This window comes from Oryctolagus cuniculus (assembly GCF_964237555.1).
Source record: "Oryctolagus cuniculus chromosome 16 unlocalized genomic scaffold, mOryCun1.1 SUPER_16_unloc_1, whole genome shotgun sequence".
NCBI classification, from domain to species: Eukaryota; Metazoa; Chordata; class Mammalia; order Lagomorpha; family Leporidae; genus Oryctolagus; species Oryctolagus cuniculus.
The window spans coordinates 5,677,993-5,698,326 of record NW_027208201.1 but is presented as its reverse complement, the minus strand read 5'-3'; the positions used below and the strand labels follow the sequence as shown (position 1 = coordinate 5,698,326).

Here is a 20,334-nt window from a genome sequence, read left to right as displayed (position 1 = left end):
ACTATTTTAGGTAAAAAAATTCAAATTCTCTTTGTTAGAATAATACAGAATTGTGTGAAACTTGAGAAAAATTGAGAAAAATGCACTTATCCTAAAATCAAACACTGAATTTTAGAAAATGTATAGGCATATTTCATAAATTTAACACATATTGAAATAACAATCTATTAACCTCAACATTTAAAAAGGGATCAATGCACCCAAACAACAGATGACTCCATAAATTGATTTAATCCCACGTAATCTATTGACAAGTATGTATTTGCTTGACATTCAAATTATGGATAAAATATAGAAATAAGAAAAAATTTTGAAAGAAGAGGTGCAAAGGTATCCATTGTGTGAAAACAAAACATTCACACTCTTGGACAGGTAAAATTTGAGAGCCATTACTAAATCCCAAGAACTCATAATTTTGGTTAAGCTTTATAGAAACATGCAGAAAATATTAAAGAATAGAGAGTGAAATGGTGAAATGGAATTCAGAGCTTGAGGAAAACAGTGAATAAAATAAAGTGAACATTGTAAATATTCTGACAATTTGATGTTCTGAATGAAATGCTCTTTTTTAAAGCAACTATGTTTGAACAAAATTGCTTCTGTGAATGTTGGTATATTAAGTGGAAAATTACAGAAAGGGCTCATAAAAATGGCTTTGGTGAATAAATTAGAGATGCTTCCAAATGCTAAAATGACTGACAAGTCAGATGGTGTTCAATTATTTCAAAAGGTACTGAAAACAGTGATGCTTGCCTCTTGGGTTCCATCCTTAAGTAGAAGTGAAATCCCATGTTGGGACACATCAAGGCTTTCCTGAAGGGCTTGGGAAGGTGAGTGTGATCATGGGCACAGTTTGCTTCAGAGGAGTCCAATGGCCATTCCATGATCTTCTAGAGCCCTTGGAACCTCACTCACACCTCCTCCATGTGCCAGAGCCTCAGCTCATCACTGAATGGAAGCCTGAGTCTGACCATTGCTGCTTCAGGGCATGGCTGTGGTGTTCCTCTTAATTCCATACTCTCTCCCTTCTTTTTGATGCTGCCCCTCTCTTTAGGTGGCTGTGGAAGAACTACCAATATGTGCTGGCCTTCTTCTTTGCCATCCAGGAGATCAATAAGGACCCCCAGCTCCTCCCCAACCTGACCCTGGGTTTCCAACTCTACAATTCTGTAACCAGTGGTCACTTCACCCTGAGGAGCACTCTGCACTGGCTGACTGGAAAGCATCATCTCATCCCTAACTACACCTGCCAGACACAAGGCAAGACAGTTGCCATCATTGCTGGAACCACATCAGCATTTTTGGCTGAAATTGGAACCATGCTGGAGATCTACAAAACCCCACAGGTAAATGGGTTGTGAAATCTGGTGAGAAATACTTCCATCTCCCACCAGATCTGTTACATCTGGGGCAAGGTCCTGTGGAAGCCAAGTGACATATTCCACTATTAGTTGAAAAAGATTTTGGGGAATTCCTTAGACTGAGAAAGGGAAGGAACCGTGGAAGCTGAGAGCCTCCACCAAGATACTCTTCTGGGGCCAATGTATCCATCCCCACCTCTTGGGAATATAGATTGTTGACTGTTCACAGGAAATACCCACAGCACAGAGATGTCCTAGGATGACTCCATGTTATACATGGATATATGAAGACCTGGGACAGTACTTTCCTTTGGATTCCACGGAACATAACAGCCCCAATGATCATTAAAGAGTGTTTGGGGCTGAGTTACAGTTGCATGAGATTTCACACCCTTCCAATCCTGACTTCTGCACATTCAGCAGATTCCTTCACAGCATTCCCAGTTCACTTTCCATGTGCAACAAAGAGATTTAAATCTTACTGTGTGTTTCATGAACTGAGAAACAATGAGACACACACAGTATACACCCATTCACTAGTTTAGTCAACAAATACCCACTATGGTTCTGCTGCTGACTGTCCTTGAAAAACTGAGGGGCCTGGAACTCAATTCAAATCTCCCAATTAGGTGTCAGGAACCCAATTACATAATCCATTCAAGCGACCTCCAAGGGTCTGCATTCACATTCTTAGGATTCTTAAAGGAAACCCACTTCAAACAGGTGGCAATCTACACACATTACCAGCAAACTCACAGTAGAGTAGCATAGGAGGATTCTGGTCTGAAAAGCAAGTTTAAGAAAACTCAGAGATGGTAGGTGAGTGTTTTCTTCAAGGCAATTTAGGTTATGACAGAAAAATTAATGAAATTCAAGCTATCAAGAAATCAACACAGTAAAAGGTTGTTTGGCTCAGAGGAAACATTAACACCAGTTTCAATGGGGGCTATCCCAGATGTAACATGGGGTGAAAAGTGGGAAAAACCAATGTCCTGGTCCAAAATCCATGCACTCTTCTTCCCTCAAATGAATATGAAGATTTACAGGTATCTTACACATTTTTGCATGCTGTGAATGAGGATATCCATTCTAATCCTGAAAGCAATAAGCATTGAAGCATGGATTTCTCTGAACCCAGATGATAGAACGTGGTCTTCTCTACCCACAAACCTCAGATCATCATGGTTTTCTTTCCATTCAGATCACATACGGTCCTTTTGATCCCATGCTAAGTGAGAGAGACAAGTTTCCATCGCTCTATCAGATGGCCACTAGTGACAGCTCTCTGGCCTGTGGAATGCTCTCCTTGCTACTACATTTTGGCTGGATTTGGGTGGCGATCTTTGTATCTAATGACATGAAAGGAGAGCAGTTCCTACAGGATATTGAAGCTGAGATGGTAAAGAAAGGTGTCTGCTTGGCCTATTCAGTAAAGCTCCCTGACGCTAAGTCAAGGTATGAAGAAACTGAAATCTCTTTCCTAGAGGGGATCCGAATTGCATCAGCAAATGTGCATATTCTATATGGTGATGTGAGGAGCCTCTATACCATGGAATTTCTAAGCAAATACTATTTAACCCTGGGGAAGGTGTGGATCATGGCTGCAAAGTGGGAGATTGTTGTGAAGGAGACAGACCACATGCTGCACTCTTTTCATGGAGGCTTCTCATTTTCACACCACAAGGGGGAAATCCCTGGCCTCAACCACTTTGTCAAGACAGTGGACCCTTCCCACTACCCAGAAGATTTCTTCCTCAGTCAACTATGGCTTCATGCTTTTCACTGCTTACCTCCTGGGTCACTTTGTGGAACAATTGGAGTCTGCCCACCAAATGCTTCCTTTGAGTTTTTCCCAGGACACATTGACATGCTGACCATATCTGACTCCAGCTATTTCATCTACAATGCTGTGTATGCAGTGGCCCATGCCCTCCATAAGATGCTTTCAGAGCAAATAGAAAAGGGATCTCCAGGAGATGCAGCTCAACCTAGGATTCTTCCATGGCAGGTAAACATCTCCCAGAACAGGACATGCACTGAACACCTGATGGCATTCTCAGGTATTTTTATTGCATTACCATATGACCGTGTTTTCATGTTGAGAATGGCATGATCAGGTATGATGGAAAGTGGGCTCTTTCATACCTCACTGTGTTTAGATACATCTGTAATAGTTATCTGTGTTTGGAGGATTTGTTATCTGCTATTGAACATTTTAAAAAACAATTTCTGCTATGGAACATGTTGAAAATATTTAAAAACAGTATAAATACTATGAAATGCACATAAGTCTACAGATAAATAGTTTTGGACATCTGATCACACTGATAACCAATGCCGAAAAATAGAACATAGCATTACTAATACCTAAATAGAGCTCTATATCCCCTACTCAATTTCTTTTTTTACATGTGATAGAGAAGCATATTGTCAATAACATGGTATGCTGCAGGGAAACAATATTAAGATTACATAGACAGTGATCAGACAACCACACCATTTTATACTCTATATATTAACTAGCACAAATAAGAGAAAACAAGATGTTTTTGTAGGCCTGGCTTATGTAATTTACTGTAATGTCCTCCAGTTTTAAATGTCAAGATTTCATTTTTCTCATGGATAAGTAATATTCAAATATATATATATATATATATCACAAATATATATATATAGATATCAGAATTCCATCACCCAGTCATCAGCTGATGAACATTTAGATGATTCCACATCTTAGGTATTGTGCATTGAGCTGCTATAGAATTGGGAGTGCAAGTGACTCTTTCATGTGCTTATTTTGTTTCCTTTGGATGCATTCACTAGAGTGAGAGAACTGGGCCATGTGGTAGAACTAGTATTGGTTTTTTGAGGAATTTCTCTACTATCTTCCATTATGGTTGTGCCAGCTTACAATCATTCCCATCAAATGTATTGGCGTATTTTTTTCCAGATCCTCATCAGAATTTGTTATTTTTCAAATTTTGTATAATACTCATTCTTGGCGGAGTGGAGTGAAATCTCACTGTAGTTGTTATTGGCACTTCCCTAATGGTTAGCAGTCCTGATCATCTTTTCATATTTCTCTTGGCCATTTGTATTTCATCCTTTGAAAAATGCCTGTTATTATCCTTAGGTCATTTCTTAACTGGATTTTTGGTTATGTTGTTGTTAAGTTTCTTGAACTCCTTATACAATCTGGAGATTAATACTTTATTGGATCCATGTTTTGCAAATATTTTCCCCCATTCTGTAAGTAGTGTCTTCACTTGGATGAGTGTATCTTTTGCTGAGTTACTTAGCTTAATGTATTTTGTTGCCTTTATTGCCTTTATTTCTTGTATCTTATCCAAGAAATTGTTTCCTAGGTAAATGTCCTGCAGTGTTTCCCCAGTATTTGCCTCTTATAATTTGATGGTTTTGGATTTAGGCTTAGATCCTTGATAAAATATGAGTTGATATTTTTATAGGGTGTAAGGTAACAGTCTGAATTCAAATCTCTGCAAATAGAAATCCAAATTTCCCAACACTACTTGTTGAAGAGACTGTCTTTTTCTAGGGAGTGAGTTTAGTTCCATGCAACATTTTCAACTCAGACTCTATAATGACAGATCATAGAAGAACAATGTTTCTCACTGTAGGATGAAATGCTATAAAGTATCTTTTTTTTTGACAGGCAGAGTGGACAGTGAGAGAGAGAGACAGAGAGAAAGGTCTTCCTTTGCCATTAGTTCACCCTCCAATGGCCGCCGCGGCCGGCGCGCCACGGCCAGCAGGCTGCGGCACCGTGCTGATCCGATGGCAGGAGCCAGGTACTTATCCTGGTCTCCCATGGGGTGCAGGGCCCAAGTACTCGGGCCATCCTCCACTGCACTCCCTGGCCACAGCAGAGAGCTGGCCTGGAAGAAGGGCAACCGGGACAGAATCTGGCGCCCCGACCAGGACTAGAACCCGGTGTGTCGGCGCCGCAAGGTGGAGGATTAGCCTAGTGAGCCGCGGCGCTGGCCTATAAAGTATCTTAATACAGCTCATTACAAAGACTGGAAAGAAGATAATGATCAAAAACTACTCTTTTCTTTGGAATGATTGCAAAGCTAGGAAATATGGACTATGTTGTATCCCACAGCAGCTAAAAATCTTTCTGATTTTAAAATATCCCCTATCATCTCAAAAGGTAGCATTATATGCAATAAAAATGAGTCAAAGTGCAGAGAGAGAAATAAAAGTCATGACACCATGGCTCACTAGGCTAATCCTCTGCCTGCGGCACTGGTACTCCAGGTTCTAGTCCCGGTTGGGGCACCAGTTCTGTCCCAGTTGCTTATCTTCCAGTCCAGCTCTCTGCTGTGGCCTGGGATGGCAATGGAGGATGGCCCAATTGCTTTGGCCCAGCATCCACATGGGAGACCAGGAGGAAGCACCTGGCTCCTGGCTTCAGATCAGCGCAGCACACCAGCCATAGCAGCCATTTGGGGGGTGAACCAATATAAAAGGTAGACCTTTCTCTGTCTCTCTCTCTCACTGTCTAACTCTGCCTGTCAAAAAAAAGTCATGGCACATTATTATTAAACTTTACTAAGGTGAAAATATTTTACAATAAATTACACATATACATCATACATAATTTTATAAGTTTAGAATTACCAAGGGCAGCCAGGGATGTACAAGCTGATTTGGGAAAATGTTTATTAAGAAAAATTATGCTTCAATTTTTAATTCATTTAATTAAATTCAACTGCACATTAGCAGGAAGCTGAATCAGTAGTAGAAAAGCTGGGATTTAAACTGGCACTCACAGGGGTTCTGGGCACAGTGGAAAGTGGCTTCACCTGCTGCACCACAAGACAGCACAAATTTCTTAAATGAAGAAATTTTTTTCTGATATAAAAGAACAGATTTTATGTATTTCATTGATACAATTCTAAGAAGATAACCATCCTTTTTTTTTCTTTCTCAATCCCCACTACTTCCTTTCCTATTTTCCTTTTAATTTTTGCAATAACATCATTTCCATTTACTTTAAGTTGCAGGGTTAATACACTACTAATCATAAGTTCCACAAGTGAAAAGTAGAAAGACTACTACTCCACAGGAATTTACACAAGGGTGATAAACACAAACCAAATCCAGAGAAGACAGTTTCATTTTTATATATTGTGGGTTTTTCTTCCATTCTATAAATAGTACCTGTCACCAAAAAAATTATTTGATATTTTCTTTATGGAATGGCTATATTTCGTTATGCATAATGGTATCCAGCTGAATCTATTTTTTTTAAAAGAGAGAATTTCATAATTTTGGGGGGTAGGATTAAACTTTTAAAAGTGCACACAGTTGCACTCCCCTGTGGAACCATCACAATGATCAAGATATCTCACATACAAAGCCGTGTTGTTCTCATGTGGAAGAACTAAGATGAGCTTTCCTAAATCTCTGACTAATCCTTCATGGTCAGCCACCTTGTGGGACACATTCTGTGATTTCTCTGTTTGGATTCAAATGCTCCCCATCATTTTAATTGGGGAGAGGCAGAATTCCCCACACTTGAACCCACAATATGGTGACCATTCAGACAAAACTCAGCCTTTACCAAATAGACTCTCTGAGGATAGAGAGGAGGGAAAAGCAGGATTTCTCATGTGCACCTCCCACCTCTCATCTGAATGTTCTCCCTCTTTCCAATTGTGCCTCCCCTCCAGCTTCATCCACTTCTGAGGAAAATCCAATTTACCAACAGTGCTGGGGAGGATGCTTCCTTCCATGAAATGAGACACCGTACGGCACACTATGATATCCACAACATTGTGAATTTTCCCGCTGGATTTCGTTTGCTGATTAAAATTGGGGTTTTCCTCTGAGAGTGCACACGGCCAAGAGTTGGTCCTCAATGAAGACATGATAGAATGGCCTGTTGCATTTAAGGAGGTGTGGATCCATGGGAATATTGGATACATATGGAGGTTCTGAATAGAATCTGAGAGGAGATTATGTGTGAGAATTTAAATAAGCATTCAACTCTCATTTCACATCTTGGCTTCCAAAGTTATGGTGTTCCTTACACATTTAAGAACCAGTGTGTATTAGAAGTGCACATGTGTATTAGATATTGTTGTTTTTTACTTTTGGCATATTTATGCATCCCGAGGTTGAGTGACTAGAATGAGCAAGGTTAAGGAATGGAGACAGAGATCAATATACAGAAATAAATTACTAAATGCATGTATACACAGATTCTAAAATTTTATTTCAACTTTTTTTATTTATATAACTTGAAAAAATTTCATGTATTATATATATATATTTATAAGCATAGTGATATTTTAATCACTTGGTGAGAGTCATTATTATGTTTTGATGCAGTATGAACACAAGTAAATTATGAGTTGACTATTTGTAGAAACTATTCCCATTTTCCTTTGTCATTGTGCTTGTGAATCAGTTCAGTTTTTCTTCTGAATATCACCACACAGCTGTGATAAAAAATTTATCATCATTGTGCTGTTGATACACCCCAGGCAATTTTGTGGCTGATTTGTATGACTATTGTATGTTATACCACAAATGCATTGGTAGAATCAGGAATTGATGCTCTCCCTGGGTCTAGACATTTAGAAGTAGATCAATGCGCAATCCATGGTTTGTAACATTTGCTCATCTTTTACTTGTAGGCTTGTCTTTTTTCTGAGTAGCTACAAATAGAAGTGTACTTAGTCATCATATTTTTTGGATATTTTTTCTTGCATGTAAAATCTACTCAATAAAGGAAAGAGACATGTAAAATAGTCTCAGACATACACATTCTGAGAATGATTACCACATAAAAACTGAACTGAAAAGATTTCAGAGGAAGCAATTCAATAAAGAGACAAATGCCCAGAAGCATAGATCCAGTGATGAGCAAAATTAAACCCATCAGGTGCCCTCATAATATTTGGCAGTCAATTGACAAACCTGGAATGAGCATCTTAGAAACTCCAATGGGATGTATGAATAAAATCAACAAATACAGACTGGGGAGGACATAATGATGACCTTGGGATGAAAAGGCAGTTAGAGACATCCTATCACAGTGCTTAATGTCATGCAAAGCAATAACCATCACTTCTCTTTCCCCATCAGACTCCTCAGTCTTTGTGTAGCCAGAGGTGTGGTCCAGGATTCAGGAAAATACCACAGGAAGGAAAACATGTCTGCTGCTATACTTGCGTTGTTTGTCCAGAAAGAGACATTTCCAATCATACAGGTAGAAAACATATAACTTACCTGTGAGAACCCCAGGTTCTGAACTGCTTCTTATAAAAAGTAAACCAAGAATATTTGCGATGAGATAATAGTCTTCACTCATTTTTTCCATTCCCTTGTATGCTCACTATTGCCATCTCATTAAGTGTAAGCTGTTGTCTAGTGGTGCTTATCCCCTCAAGCTCAATGCTGACAATAATTCTATCTGTCATCCTTCTTTCCCATCCAATGATGGACAAGACTCTCAAATTGAGATCTAAGGTCTAAACAAGAAATACAATATTTGTGTTTTTAAGGATATCTAGAAGGCTTGAAATCAAAACTTTTTAATAAACAACTGATAAGCAGGTAGCTACTTCACATGAATTGTGATGGGAATACTGTATTACTTTCTGTGCTGCCTCTTTGACATAGTGCATGGTGTGCAGTACACATAATGAATGCAACCACTTTTCCTTTATGTACAAACCAGTAGAAGAGGAAAAACAAGATTCAATATAGAGACACAGCATCCTAAAAATGATGCAACTTGCTAACTCAAAAAACATTTAAGGAATGTTAAACATCAAATAAAATATCAAAGCCAAATGTTTTGAGAAATGTAAAAGTCTCATTGGTAAATAGTTCCACTGTTCAATGTAGAATAAATATGGTATTAATAATTTGAATTCTTCCAAAGGATGTTTTAATTCACATAATCTTTGCTCAAGAAATATTTTGATTTCAGTATCTTCAAACAAGCTATATATAGTTTCAAGTATAAAGAAGATAACAGAAAAATTACTTCAAGTTTCTGTGAAAACACTCAACATGCAGAAAGTTAGTGAAAGAAAGAAAACTAAAGTATCATGCATTAACCCATTGTACAATATACCCTTGCCTATGTATTCCTGGGGTATCTCTGAGACAGGTGCCAGAAGCACCTACATTCTATTAAAAGTAAACAGTATACATTGAAAAGAATTGAAAGAGAGAATTCCTCTAAATTTTTGCAAATGTTCATATTCCCTCTTTTTACGAAATATATTTATTTATTTGTTTCAATATTAGAGTTACAGATAGAGGGAGAGTGTAATAGAGAGGGAGAGAAGATACAGAGAAAATCTTCCATCAGGTAGATTCACTTTCCAGATAGCTGCAATAGCTGGTTATGGGCCAGGCCAAAGAAAGAAACCAGGAGCTTCTTCCAGGTCTTGCAGAGGCCCAAACATTTGAGCCTTCCTCTGCTGGTTTCCTAGGCACATTGGCATGGAGATGGTTTGGAAGTGAAGCAGCCAGGACATGAACAGGTGCCTGTATGAGATGCCATCATCGCAAACAGTGACTTTAACCACTACATCACAAGTCTTGTCCCAGAAGCTTGTATTTTTGCATGAGCACCAAGGATAAAAGCAAAGTAGGACTCTTACTGCAAGTGTAGCCCTACTAATAACATTTTTTTTATTTTTTAAAAAAAGATTTATCTATTTTATTTGAAAATCAGAGATTCAGAGAATGAGAAAGAGAGAGAGAGAGAGAGAGAGAGAGAGAGAGAGAGAGAGAAAATTTCAATCTAATTGTCAGGCCCCAGATGGAAACATTGGCTCAGGCTGGGCCAGGCAGAAGCCAGGAGCCAAGAGCTTCCTTTGGGTCTCCCACATGGGTGTGGGGGTCCCAAGTACTTGGGCCATCTTCTGCTATTCTTCCTAGGCAATTAGCAGGGACCTGGATTGGAAACTGATCAACTGGGACACAAACAATATCCATATGGGATGCTGGCATTGTAGGTGGTGGCTTTACCTACTATGCCACAACAATGACCCTATTTTTGTTTGTTTGACATTTGAAAGAGAGACATATTCACCAACTGGCCTATTCTTAATGACTTTTCTCATGCTATAGCAGCAGAAGTGCATTATTTCAAGTGAGACAATGTGGTGTACAATTTGGTGTTCACGTGAGATAAAATGGTGAAAGTCATGCTTTCAGCTTAACAAGAGTACCTAGTTGTGTTTCGGTAACATGATGAAAATACTACTTACTTTCTTATAACCTCAGAAAGATAAACAGCTACAGTTCTCTTTTATTCAAGCACAGTATCACAACAGATATATGGAAATACTGACAAGATGAGTCCATGTAGGAATTAGAGTAGAGAAAAATGTACGGAGGTCTCAGGAATGACACATGATTTATATAAGTCATCTCCATTTGAGAATAAGTGAGAAAAACCTTAACACTGATGACCCCAGATAAATACTATAATCCATGTGAATAAAAGGATTCTCCTGAGAAAGTAACTGGGGGCTGTAGTGAAGAGGGCTTGGAAGAATCCATGCCCATATGAAATACAGGAAATTCATCATTTTATAGAAATTAAAACACTAAAATAAAATCTCTGAGCGATAAGATGAGTTCACAGAGCCCCATGTGCCTAGGTGCTTGTTTGAATGAATTTCTGCCAAATGGAAATGGGCATTCTCACTGGATTAGGAATGCAGGAATTTTCTCTAGTGTTTCTTGGTATCCATCACTACAGGCTGGACTCAATGTGACATTGCAAAGGTGACCATATTTCTTAACAGGGATAGAGGAGAAAATTATGAAATGGAAACAGAGTCTTCCTTTTTCCCACAGATGCAGAGCAGTGTATCCCGTGTGCAGATGATGAGTACCCAAACATGGAAAGAAACCACTGCCTCCCCAAGCTGGTGACATTCTTAGCCTTTGAGGAATCCCTGGGGATGGCTCTGGCCTGTGTGGCTCTGTGCTTCTCTGTCCTCACAGCTGCAGTCCTCTGGGTCTTTGTGAAGCACCGAGACACTCCCATCGTCAAGGCCAATAATAGGACCCTCAGCTACATCCTGCTCATCACCCTCCTCCTGTGCTTCCTCTGCTCCTTACTCTTCATTGGCCGTCCAAACACAGCCACCTGCCTCCTCCAGCAAATAGCATTTGGTCTTTTGTTCACAGTGGCTGTTTCTACTGTGCTGGCCAAGACCATCACTGTGATTTTGGCCTTCAAAGCACTGAAACCTGGAAGAACAATGAGGCGACTGCTGGTATCAGGAGCTTCTAACTCCCTCATTCCCATCTGCTTCCTGATCCAACTGGCTCTCTGTGGCATCTGGTTGGGAACCTATCCTCCCTTTATTGAGTTAGATGCACACTCTGAGCATGGCCACATCATCCTGGTTTGCAACAAGGGCTCAGTCACTGCCTTCTACTGTGTCCTGGGCTACCTGGGCTCCTTGGCCCTGGTGAGCTTCACTGTGGCTTTTCTAGCCAGGAATCTGCCTGACACGTTCAATGAAGCCAAGTTCCTGACCTTCAGCATGCTGGTGTTCTGCAGTGTCTGGGTGACCTTCCTGCCTGTCTACCACAGCACCAAGGGGAAGGTCATGGTGGCTGTGGAGGTCTTCTCCATCTTGGCCTTCAGTGCAGGGCTCCTGGGCTGCATCTTTGCCCCCAAGTGCTACATTATACTCATAAAATCTGATAAAAATTCTTTGAAAGCTTTAAAGAACCAACACAGTTATGCAGGATCCTAAAGCATTTTTTCTTGAGTTTCTTCACATTTTCAAATTTTGTAAACAGAAACCAAAGGATAGTGGCATTCCAACACTGGAAAATAAGCAAAACTAAAAACCATCATTGGTTAGACATTTGTCCTAGCAATTAAGATGGCTTTGTCTCACATGACAGTAGCTGAGATTCCCAGGAAAATAAACCTTTTGAGTGAGTGGTGACAACTCAGATTTATTCAGTTCCTGTCAGTCAATTTTTTTCTTGGCTTCTGGCTCTGGCCTCAATCCAGGCTCAGCCACTGTGGGCATTGAGAGGTGAAGCAGTGAAAGGTTGTTCTCTCAACAATCTCTCTCCTTCTCTCTGTTTCTCTTTCTGCCACTCAAAAAAACACAATTCAGGATAGAAATATTTTCATATAACATAAAAGGAATCACTGTTTTAGTACTGAAACAGAACTGGCCATCAACTTATAAAGAGCAATCTCATTTTATATGATAGGGCTATCCCTAAAAATGTGCACACTAACTAACTTCCTTTTTGTTTATCAATTTAGATGCTATATATGTTCATATTTGACAACACATTTCAGTTATACATTCTTTATGTTGCTTCTCTGAAGGTCATGGGGAATTTGTCATTTTGTGCTTATAATTTAAGTGGAATTAATTTCCCAAATATAAAAGTCAACTAATCCTTGAACATTCTTTTCTTTGGATGCTGTATTGTTCATAAATCTCTTAGTAAATAATTACTGTCTGGCTAATTGGAAATGGTATATTTATCACTTATGTAGGTAGTTTTCAGGATTACATAGGAGTGATGCTATAATTGTCTGATCTATCATTTGACTGCTAGTTTTGCTTAGTTTTTATTCCAGGAGACAATGATGCTATTTTTGAAATTCACACACCCCACAAGATCCACTGAAGTAAATAGAGCAAATAGAAAAGGGATCTCTAAGAGATGCAGCTCAACCTAGGATTCTCCCATGGTAGGTAAACATCTCCCAGAACAGAACACGCATTGAACACCTGTTGGCATCCTCAGGTATTTTTATTGCAGTTCCAAGTGATCAGGCATGATGGAAAGTGGGCTCTCTTTCATACCTCACTGGGCATAGATATATCTGTAGTTGTTATCTGTGTGTGGAGGATTTATGATCTGCTATTGAGCATTTAAAAAAAACATTTCTGCTATGGAACATGTTGAAAATATTTAAAAACTGTATACATACTAAGAAATGCACGAAAGTCTACAGATAAATGAGTTTTCATCATTGCATCACACTCATAATCAACACCCAAATTCAGCACATAGCATTGCTAGTATCCCAAAGGAGCTCTGTATCCCAACTCAATTTTTTTAACATGTGAAAGAGGAGCATTTTGTCATTAACATGATATGATTCAGTGAAACTATGTTACTATTAAATAGCCAGTGATCTGACAACCACACAATTTTATACTCTGTATATTACCTAGCAGAAGTAAGAGAAAACTCGATATTATTTTAGGTCTGGCTTATATAATTTACTGTAATGACCTCCAGTTTTAAATGCCATGTATACATTCTCTCTCATGGCTGAGTAATATTCCATTATATATATATATATACACACATGTACATATATATTTTTATGTATGTATATGTGTATATATGTGTGTGTGTGTGTGTGTGTATATGTCACATTTCCTTCATACAGTCATCAGTTGATGGACATCTAGATGATTCCACATCCTAGCTAATGTGCATTGAGCTGCTATAAACATGGGAGTATAGGTTATTCCTTCATGTGCTGATTTCATTTCCTTTGAATGCATTCCCAGGTGTGGACAGCTAGACCATATGATACAACTAGTATTGCATTTCTGAAGACTCATTCTGCTATCTTCCATTATGGTTGTATAAGCTTACAATCTTTCTCATCAACAATATATTTAGGGATTTCTTTTCCAGATCCTCACCAGACTTTGTAATTATCCACATTTTTCACATTCTAAGTGGGATGGAGTGAAATCTCACTGTAGTTTTTATTGGCACTTCCCTGATGATTAGCATCCAAGTGCTTGGGACCCTGTAGTCACATGGGAGACACAGTTGAAGCTGCTGCATCCTGGGTTGGCTTGGCCTAGTCCAAGTCCTTGCAGCCATTGTGGAGTGAATCAGCAGATGCAAGATCTGTCTCTTCTTTCCCTCTCTGTATCTCCCTCTCTCACAGTAACTCTGATTTTCATAATTTTTAAAAGTTTAACAAAATTGAATGAACTATCAGTTGATTTTGGTGTTATGAATCAGAAATTTAAGCATAATTTTTCTTAATAAACATTTTACAAAATCTGCTTGTACATCCCTGGCTGTACCTGGTAGTTCTAAACTCATAAATCATTTATGTTGTGTATGTGCAGGTCTATTTGTATAGCATTTTCATCTCAGTAGAGTTTAACAGTAATATGCGTGAGTTTTATTTGTCTCTCTGCACTTTGACTCTTTTTTCTTGATAATACCGGTACCTTTTGAGATGATAGGGGAAATATTTTACAACCAAAAAAGATAATTATGAATGTCCTGATGGTAGTTAGGATCTGGACAGTATGTATTAGCCCTGACTTTCTGAGTCTCCTGACACCTTTGTGGGATGGCCAATTCTTTAAACAACTATCATCTTGTCTTCACTAATTTGAACCAAGGACTTCATAAATAACAATAATCTTTGGAAACATTCTTGGCCTATATACTTACTTTTCTAGTTATGAGGCTACCAAATCACAACTGGTGCGTCAACTATTATTGTACTTAAACACAGAAATTACATAATCAAGTAAACATGCTGATGTCCATTTACATATATGTATATGCAGATTATATATATTTCTTCTGTGAGACATTAAATTTATTTGATTTACTCAAATAACTTGATCAGTATATTTTCCTGTACATAAATGGAGAAATTCCTAATTGTGTTCTACAGTGGGTATTAGATTTATGTAAGCTAGAGTTAAAATCAAGAAAAATCCATATATAATCCAATGGGTGTACCCTGTGCTTATGTGCATGCTTAGTGATCTTGTAAATAATAATAGGCTCACAACCCTTCCTTACTCTTTGTGGCAGGCTTTCTATATGACATCACTTCCTGTGTCAGAGTCATTTTATGATATAACATTGACCCCACTTCTATTTTCCCCATCAGGGTCTCACAGAGAGCATGGGCTACAGTGTATAGCATTATAGAGGAGATAGCTGCTGTGGGATACACCATAGTCCATATTTCCTGGCTTTGCAATACTTTCAAAGTAAAGTGTGGTTTTGATCATTACCTTCTTCCTAGTCCTAGTAATGAGCTGCTGTATTAAGATATTTTATAGCATTTCATCCTACAGTGAGAAACAGTATTCTTCTATGATCTGTCATTATATAGTCTGAATTGAAAATGTTACATGGAGCTAAACTCACTCCCTAGAGAAGGAGTCTCTTCAACAAATGCACACATTTGGATTTCCACATGCAGAGATTTGAAATTGGACTGCTACCTTACAACCTATACAAATATCAACTCATCATTTATCAAGGATCTTAGCCAAAAACCTGAAACCATCAAATTACAAGAGGCCAACACTGGGGAAACACTGCAGGACATGTGCCTAGGCAATGATTTCTTGGATAAGACCCCAAAACTGGCCGGCACCATGGCTCACTAGGCTAAACCTTCGCTTGTGGCACTGGTACTCCAGGTTCTAGTCCCGGTTGGGGTGCTGGTTCTGTCCCAGTTGCTCATCTTCCAACCAGCTCTCTGCTGTGGCCCAGGAGGGCACTAGAGGATGGCCCAAGTGCTGGGCCCTGAACCCACATGGGAGACCAGGAGGAAGAACCTGGCTCCTGGCTTTGGATCCCCATAGTGGCCATTTTGGGGGGTGAACCAAATGAAGGAAGACCTTTCTCTCTGTCTCTCTCTCTCACTGTCTAACTCTGCCTGTCAAAAAAAAAAGACCCCAAAAGTACAGGCAATAATGGCAACAATAGACACATGGGATTAAATCAAGCTAGGTAACTTTTGCTCAGCAAAAGATATATTCATCAAAGTGAAGATACAGCTAACAGAATGGGAGAAAATATTTGTAAAATATGCATTCGATAAACTATTAATACCAAGATCGTATAAGGAATTCAAGAAACTTAACAACCACATAATCAGCATTCCAATTAAGAAATGAACTGGGGACAGTGCTGTGGTGCAGCAGATTAATGCCCTGGCCTGAAGCACCAGCATCCCATATGGGCACCGGGTTCAGACCCAGCTGCTCCACTTCAGATCCAGATCTCTGTTATGGCCTGGGAAAGCAATAGAAGATGACCCAAGTTCTTGGACCCCAGCACCCATGTGGGAAACTTGGAAGAAGCTCCTGGCTCCTGTATCCTTGCTTCAGAACTGCACAGCTCAGCCATTGTGGCCAACTGGGGAGTGAACCATCAGATCAAAGACCTCTCTCTCTCTCTCTCTCTCTCTCTCTCTGCATCTCCTCTCTCTGCATAACTCTGACTTTCAAATAAATAAATAAATCTTAAAAAAAGAAATGAACTAAGGATATGAACAAGCATTTTTAAATGGATGAAAAATAAATGGCCAAGAGACACATGAAAAGATCTCCCCATCATTTTAATTGGGGAGAGGCAGAATTCCCCACACTTGAACCCACAATATGGTGACCATTCAGACAAAACTCAGCCTTTACCAAATAGACTCTCTGAGGATAGAGAGGAGGGAAAAGCAGGATTTCTCATGTGCACCTCCCACCTCTCATCTGAATGTTCTCCCTCTTTCCAATTGTGCCTCCCTTCCAGCTTCATCCACTTCTGAGGAAAATCCAATTTACCAACAGTGCTGGGGAGGATGTTTCCTTCCATGAAACAAGACATCGTATGTCACACTGTGATATCTACAACATTGTGAATTTTCCCGCTGGATTTTGTTTGCTGATTAAAATTGGGGAGTTTTCCTCTAAGAGTGCACACGGCCAAGAGTTGGTCCTCAATGAAGACATGATAGAATGGCCTGTTGCATTTAAGGAGGTGTGGATCCATGGGAATATTGGATACATATGGAGGTTCTGAATAGAATCTGAGAGGAGATTATGTGTGAGAATTTAAATAAGCATTCAACTCTCATTTCACATCTTGGCTTCCAAAGTTATGGTGTTCCTTACACATATAAGAACCAGTGTGAATTAGAAGTGCAGATTTGTATTAGATATTGTGTTTTTTTACTCTGGGCATATTTATGCATCCCGAGGTTGAGTGACTAGAATGAGCAAGGTTAAGGAATGGAGACAGAGATCAATATATAGATATAAATTACTAAATGCATGTATACACAGATTCTAAAATTTTATTTCAACTTTTTTATTTATATAACTTGAAAAAATTTCACGTATTATATATATATATAAGCATAGTGATATTTTAATCACTTGGTGAGAGTCATTATTATGTTTTGATGCAGTATGAACACAAGTAAATTATGAGTTGACTATTTGTAGAAACTATTCCCATTTTCCTTTGTCATTGTGCTGTGAATCAGTTCAGTTTTCATGTATTATGTGTATATATATATATATATATATATAAGCATAGTGATATTTTAATTACTTGGTGAGAGTCATGTTTTGATGCTGTATGCACACAAGTAAATTATGAGTGGACTTATCCATCACCTATTTGTAGAAAAAATTCCCATTCTCTATATTTTCATTGTGCTTTCCAACCAGTTCAGTTTTTCTTCTGAATTGTACCTCATAGCTGTGTTGAAATACCCCAGACAATTATATGGGTGATTTGTTTAACTGTTGTGCATGATTACTAACTTAAAACCTGAGTAGCACCCTTACTGCAAGTATGGCCCAAGTAATATCATTTCCTTTCTTTTTTAAAAAAGTATTTATTTTATTTGAAAGAGTTACAGAAAGAGAGAGAGAGAGAGAGAGAGAGAGAGAGAGAGAGAGAGAGAGTCCATCTACTTATTCATGCTCCAGACAGACACAATTGCCCAGGTTCAGCATGGCAGATGCCAGCAGCCAGGTTCACTTGGGTTCAGGGGACCCAAGCACTTGGGCCATCTTCTGCTGCTTTTTTCATTTCATTAGCAGGGAGCTGGATTGATATGGATCTGCTAGAACACAAAACAATGTCCAAATGTGTTGCTGGTATTGCAGGTGGTGGCTTTACCTGCCATGCCACAATACTGAAGATATTTTTGTTTTTTACATTGACATATGATTGAAAGAGAGACAAATTCACCAGCTAGCCTGTTCTTAATCTTTTAAATAGGTCTTCTCCATTTGAGTATAAGTAAGAAAAACCTTAAACCTGATGACCCCAGATAAATATTCTAACCCATGTGATTACAAGGCTTCTCCTGAGAAAGACCCTGGGGACAGTAGAGAAGAGGGTTTGGAAGACTCCATGCCCATATGACATACAGGAAATTCATCATTTTATAGAAATTAAAGCACTGAAAGAAATATCTCTGGGTGACAAGATGAGTCCACATAGCCCTATATGCTAAGGAGGTTGTTTGAATGAGTTTCTGCCAAATGGAGATAAACATCATACCTGGAACAGGACTGCTGAAACCTCCTCTATTGTTTCTTGGTATACATCAGAGCAGGCAGGACTCACCACAACATTGCAAAGGAATGTTTCCTTAACAAGGAAGAAGGAGCAAATTGTGAAATGGAAACACAGAGTCTTCCTTTTCCACACAGATGCAGAGCAGTGCATCCCATGTGCAGATCACGAGTACCCAAACCAGGAAAGAAGTCGCTGCCTCCCTAAACTGGTGACATTCTTAGCCTTTGAAGAATCCCTGGGGATGGCTCTGGCCTGCATGGCTGTGTGCTTTTCTATCCTTACAGCTGTGGTCCTCTGGATCTTTGTGAAGCACCAAGACACTCCCATCGTCAAGGCCAATAATAGGACCCTCAGCTACATCCTGCTCATCACCCTCCTCCTGTGCTTCCTCTGCTCCTTACTCTTCATTGGCCATCCCAACACAGCCACCTGCATTCTATAGCAAATTACATTTGGCCTTAGGTTCACAGTGGCTGTTTCCACCATGCAAGCCAAGACCATCACTGTGATTCTGACCTTCAAAGCACTGAAACCTGGAAGAACCATCAATTTCTGGTATCAAGCACTTCTAACTTCATCATACCCATCTACTCCTTGTTCCAACTGGCTCTTTGTGGCATCTGGTTGGGAATCTCTCCTCCCTTTATTAAGTTAGATGCACTCTCTTAGCATGGTCTTATTATCCTGGCATGCAAGAAATTTTCCTTCTCTGCCTTCTATTGTGTCCTGGGCTATTTGGTCTCCTTTGCCCTGGCCAGCTTAACTATGGCTTTCCTAGCCAGGAATCTGGCTGACACATTCAATGAAGCCAAGTTCAGCATGCTGGTGTTCTTTTTTTCTGACAAGCAGAGTGGACAGTGAGAGAGAGACAGAGAGAAAGGTCTTCCTTTTTCCTTTGGTTTCCCCCCTCCAATGGCATCTGTGGCTGGCACGCTGCGGCCAGTGCACCACGCTCATCCAAAGCCAGGAGCCAGGTGCTTCTCCTGGTCTCCCATGCGGGTGCAGAGCCCAAGGACTTGGGCCATCCTCCACTGCTTCCTGGGCCACAGCAGAGAGCTGGACTGGAAGAGGAGCAACCGGGACAGAATCCGGCGCCCTGACCAGGACGAGAACCCAGGGTGCTGGCACCACAGGTGGAGGATTAGCCCATTGAGCCACAGTGCTGGCCTTTTTTTTTCATGCTGGTGTTCTGCATTGTCTGGGTGACCTACCTGTCTGTCTACAAAGGGGAAAGCCATGGTGGCCATGGAGGTCTCCATCTTGGCCTCCAGTACAGGGCTCCTGAGCTGCATCTTTGCCCCCAAGTGTTATATTATTCTCATAAAACCTGATAAAAATACTTTGAAATGTTTAAAGAACCAACACAGTTCTAGCGGATCCTGAAAGTTTTTTCATGAGTTTCTTCACATTTTCCTACTTTAATCAAAAAACAAAGGGCAGCAGTATTTCAACCGTATCAAATAAGCAAAACTATAAACCATTGTTGGTTAGGAAGTTAGCCCAGCTATTAAGATGACCATGTCCCACATGACAGTAGTTGTGTCTGTAACTGGGCTATGACCCCTCACCCCACTCCAGATTCCCAGGAAAATAAACCCTTTGA

The 20,334-nt window shown here is 39.6% G+C and overlaps 1 protein-coding gene across 1 annotated transcript; it reads left to right on the top strand.

Moving 5' to 3' along the window:
* Positions 1 to 789: 789 nt before the first annotated feature.
* LOC127486826 (vomeronasal type-2 receptor 116-like) lies at positions 790 to 12,130 on the top strand. Its single transcript, XM_070067609.1, has 5 exons — positions 790 to 830; positions 1,055 to 1,346; positions 2,563 to 3,369; positions 8,478 to 8,601; positions 11,217 to 12,130. Exons 1-5 carry the CDS (start codon positions 790 to 792, stop codon positions 12,128 to 12,130), a joined length of 2,178 nt encoding a protein of 725 aa, XP_069923710.1.
* The last annotated feature ends 8,204 nt before the right edge of the window (positions 12,131 to 20,334 follow it).

Bases quoted from the DNA above. Each gene is read 5' to 3' on its own strand.
- LOC127486826 (XM_070067609.1), top strand. From the start codon at position 790: ATGTTGGGACACATCAAGGCTTTCCTGAAGGGCTTGGGAAG. The intron at 3,370-8,477 runs GTAAACATCTCC...TTTCCCCATCAG, and splicing joins CTAGGATTCTTCCATGGCAG to ACTCCTCAGTCTTTGTGTAG. The intron at 8,602-11,216 runs GTAGAAAACATA...TTTTTCCCACAG, and splicing joins AGACATTTCCAATCATACAG to ATGCAGAGCAGTGTATCCCG.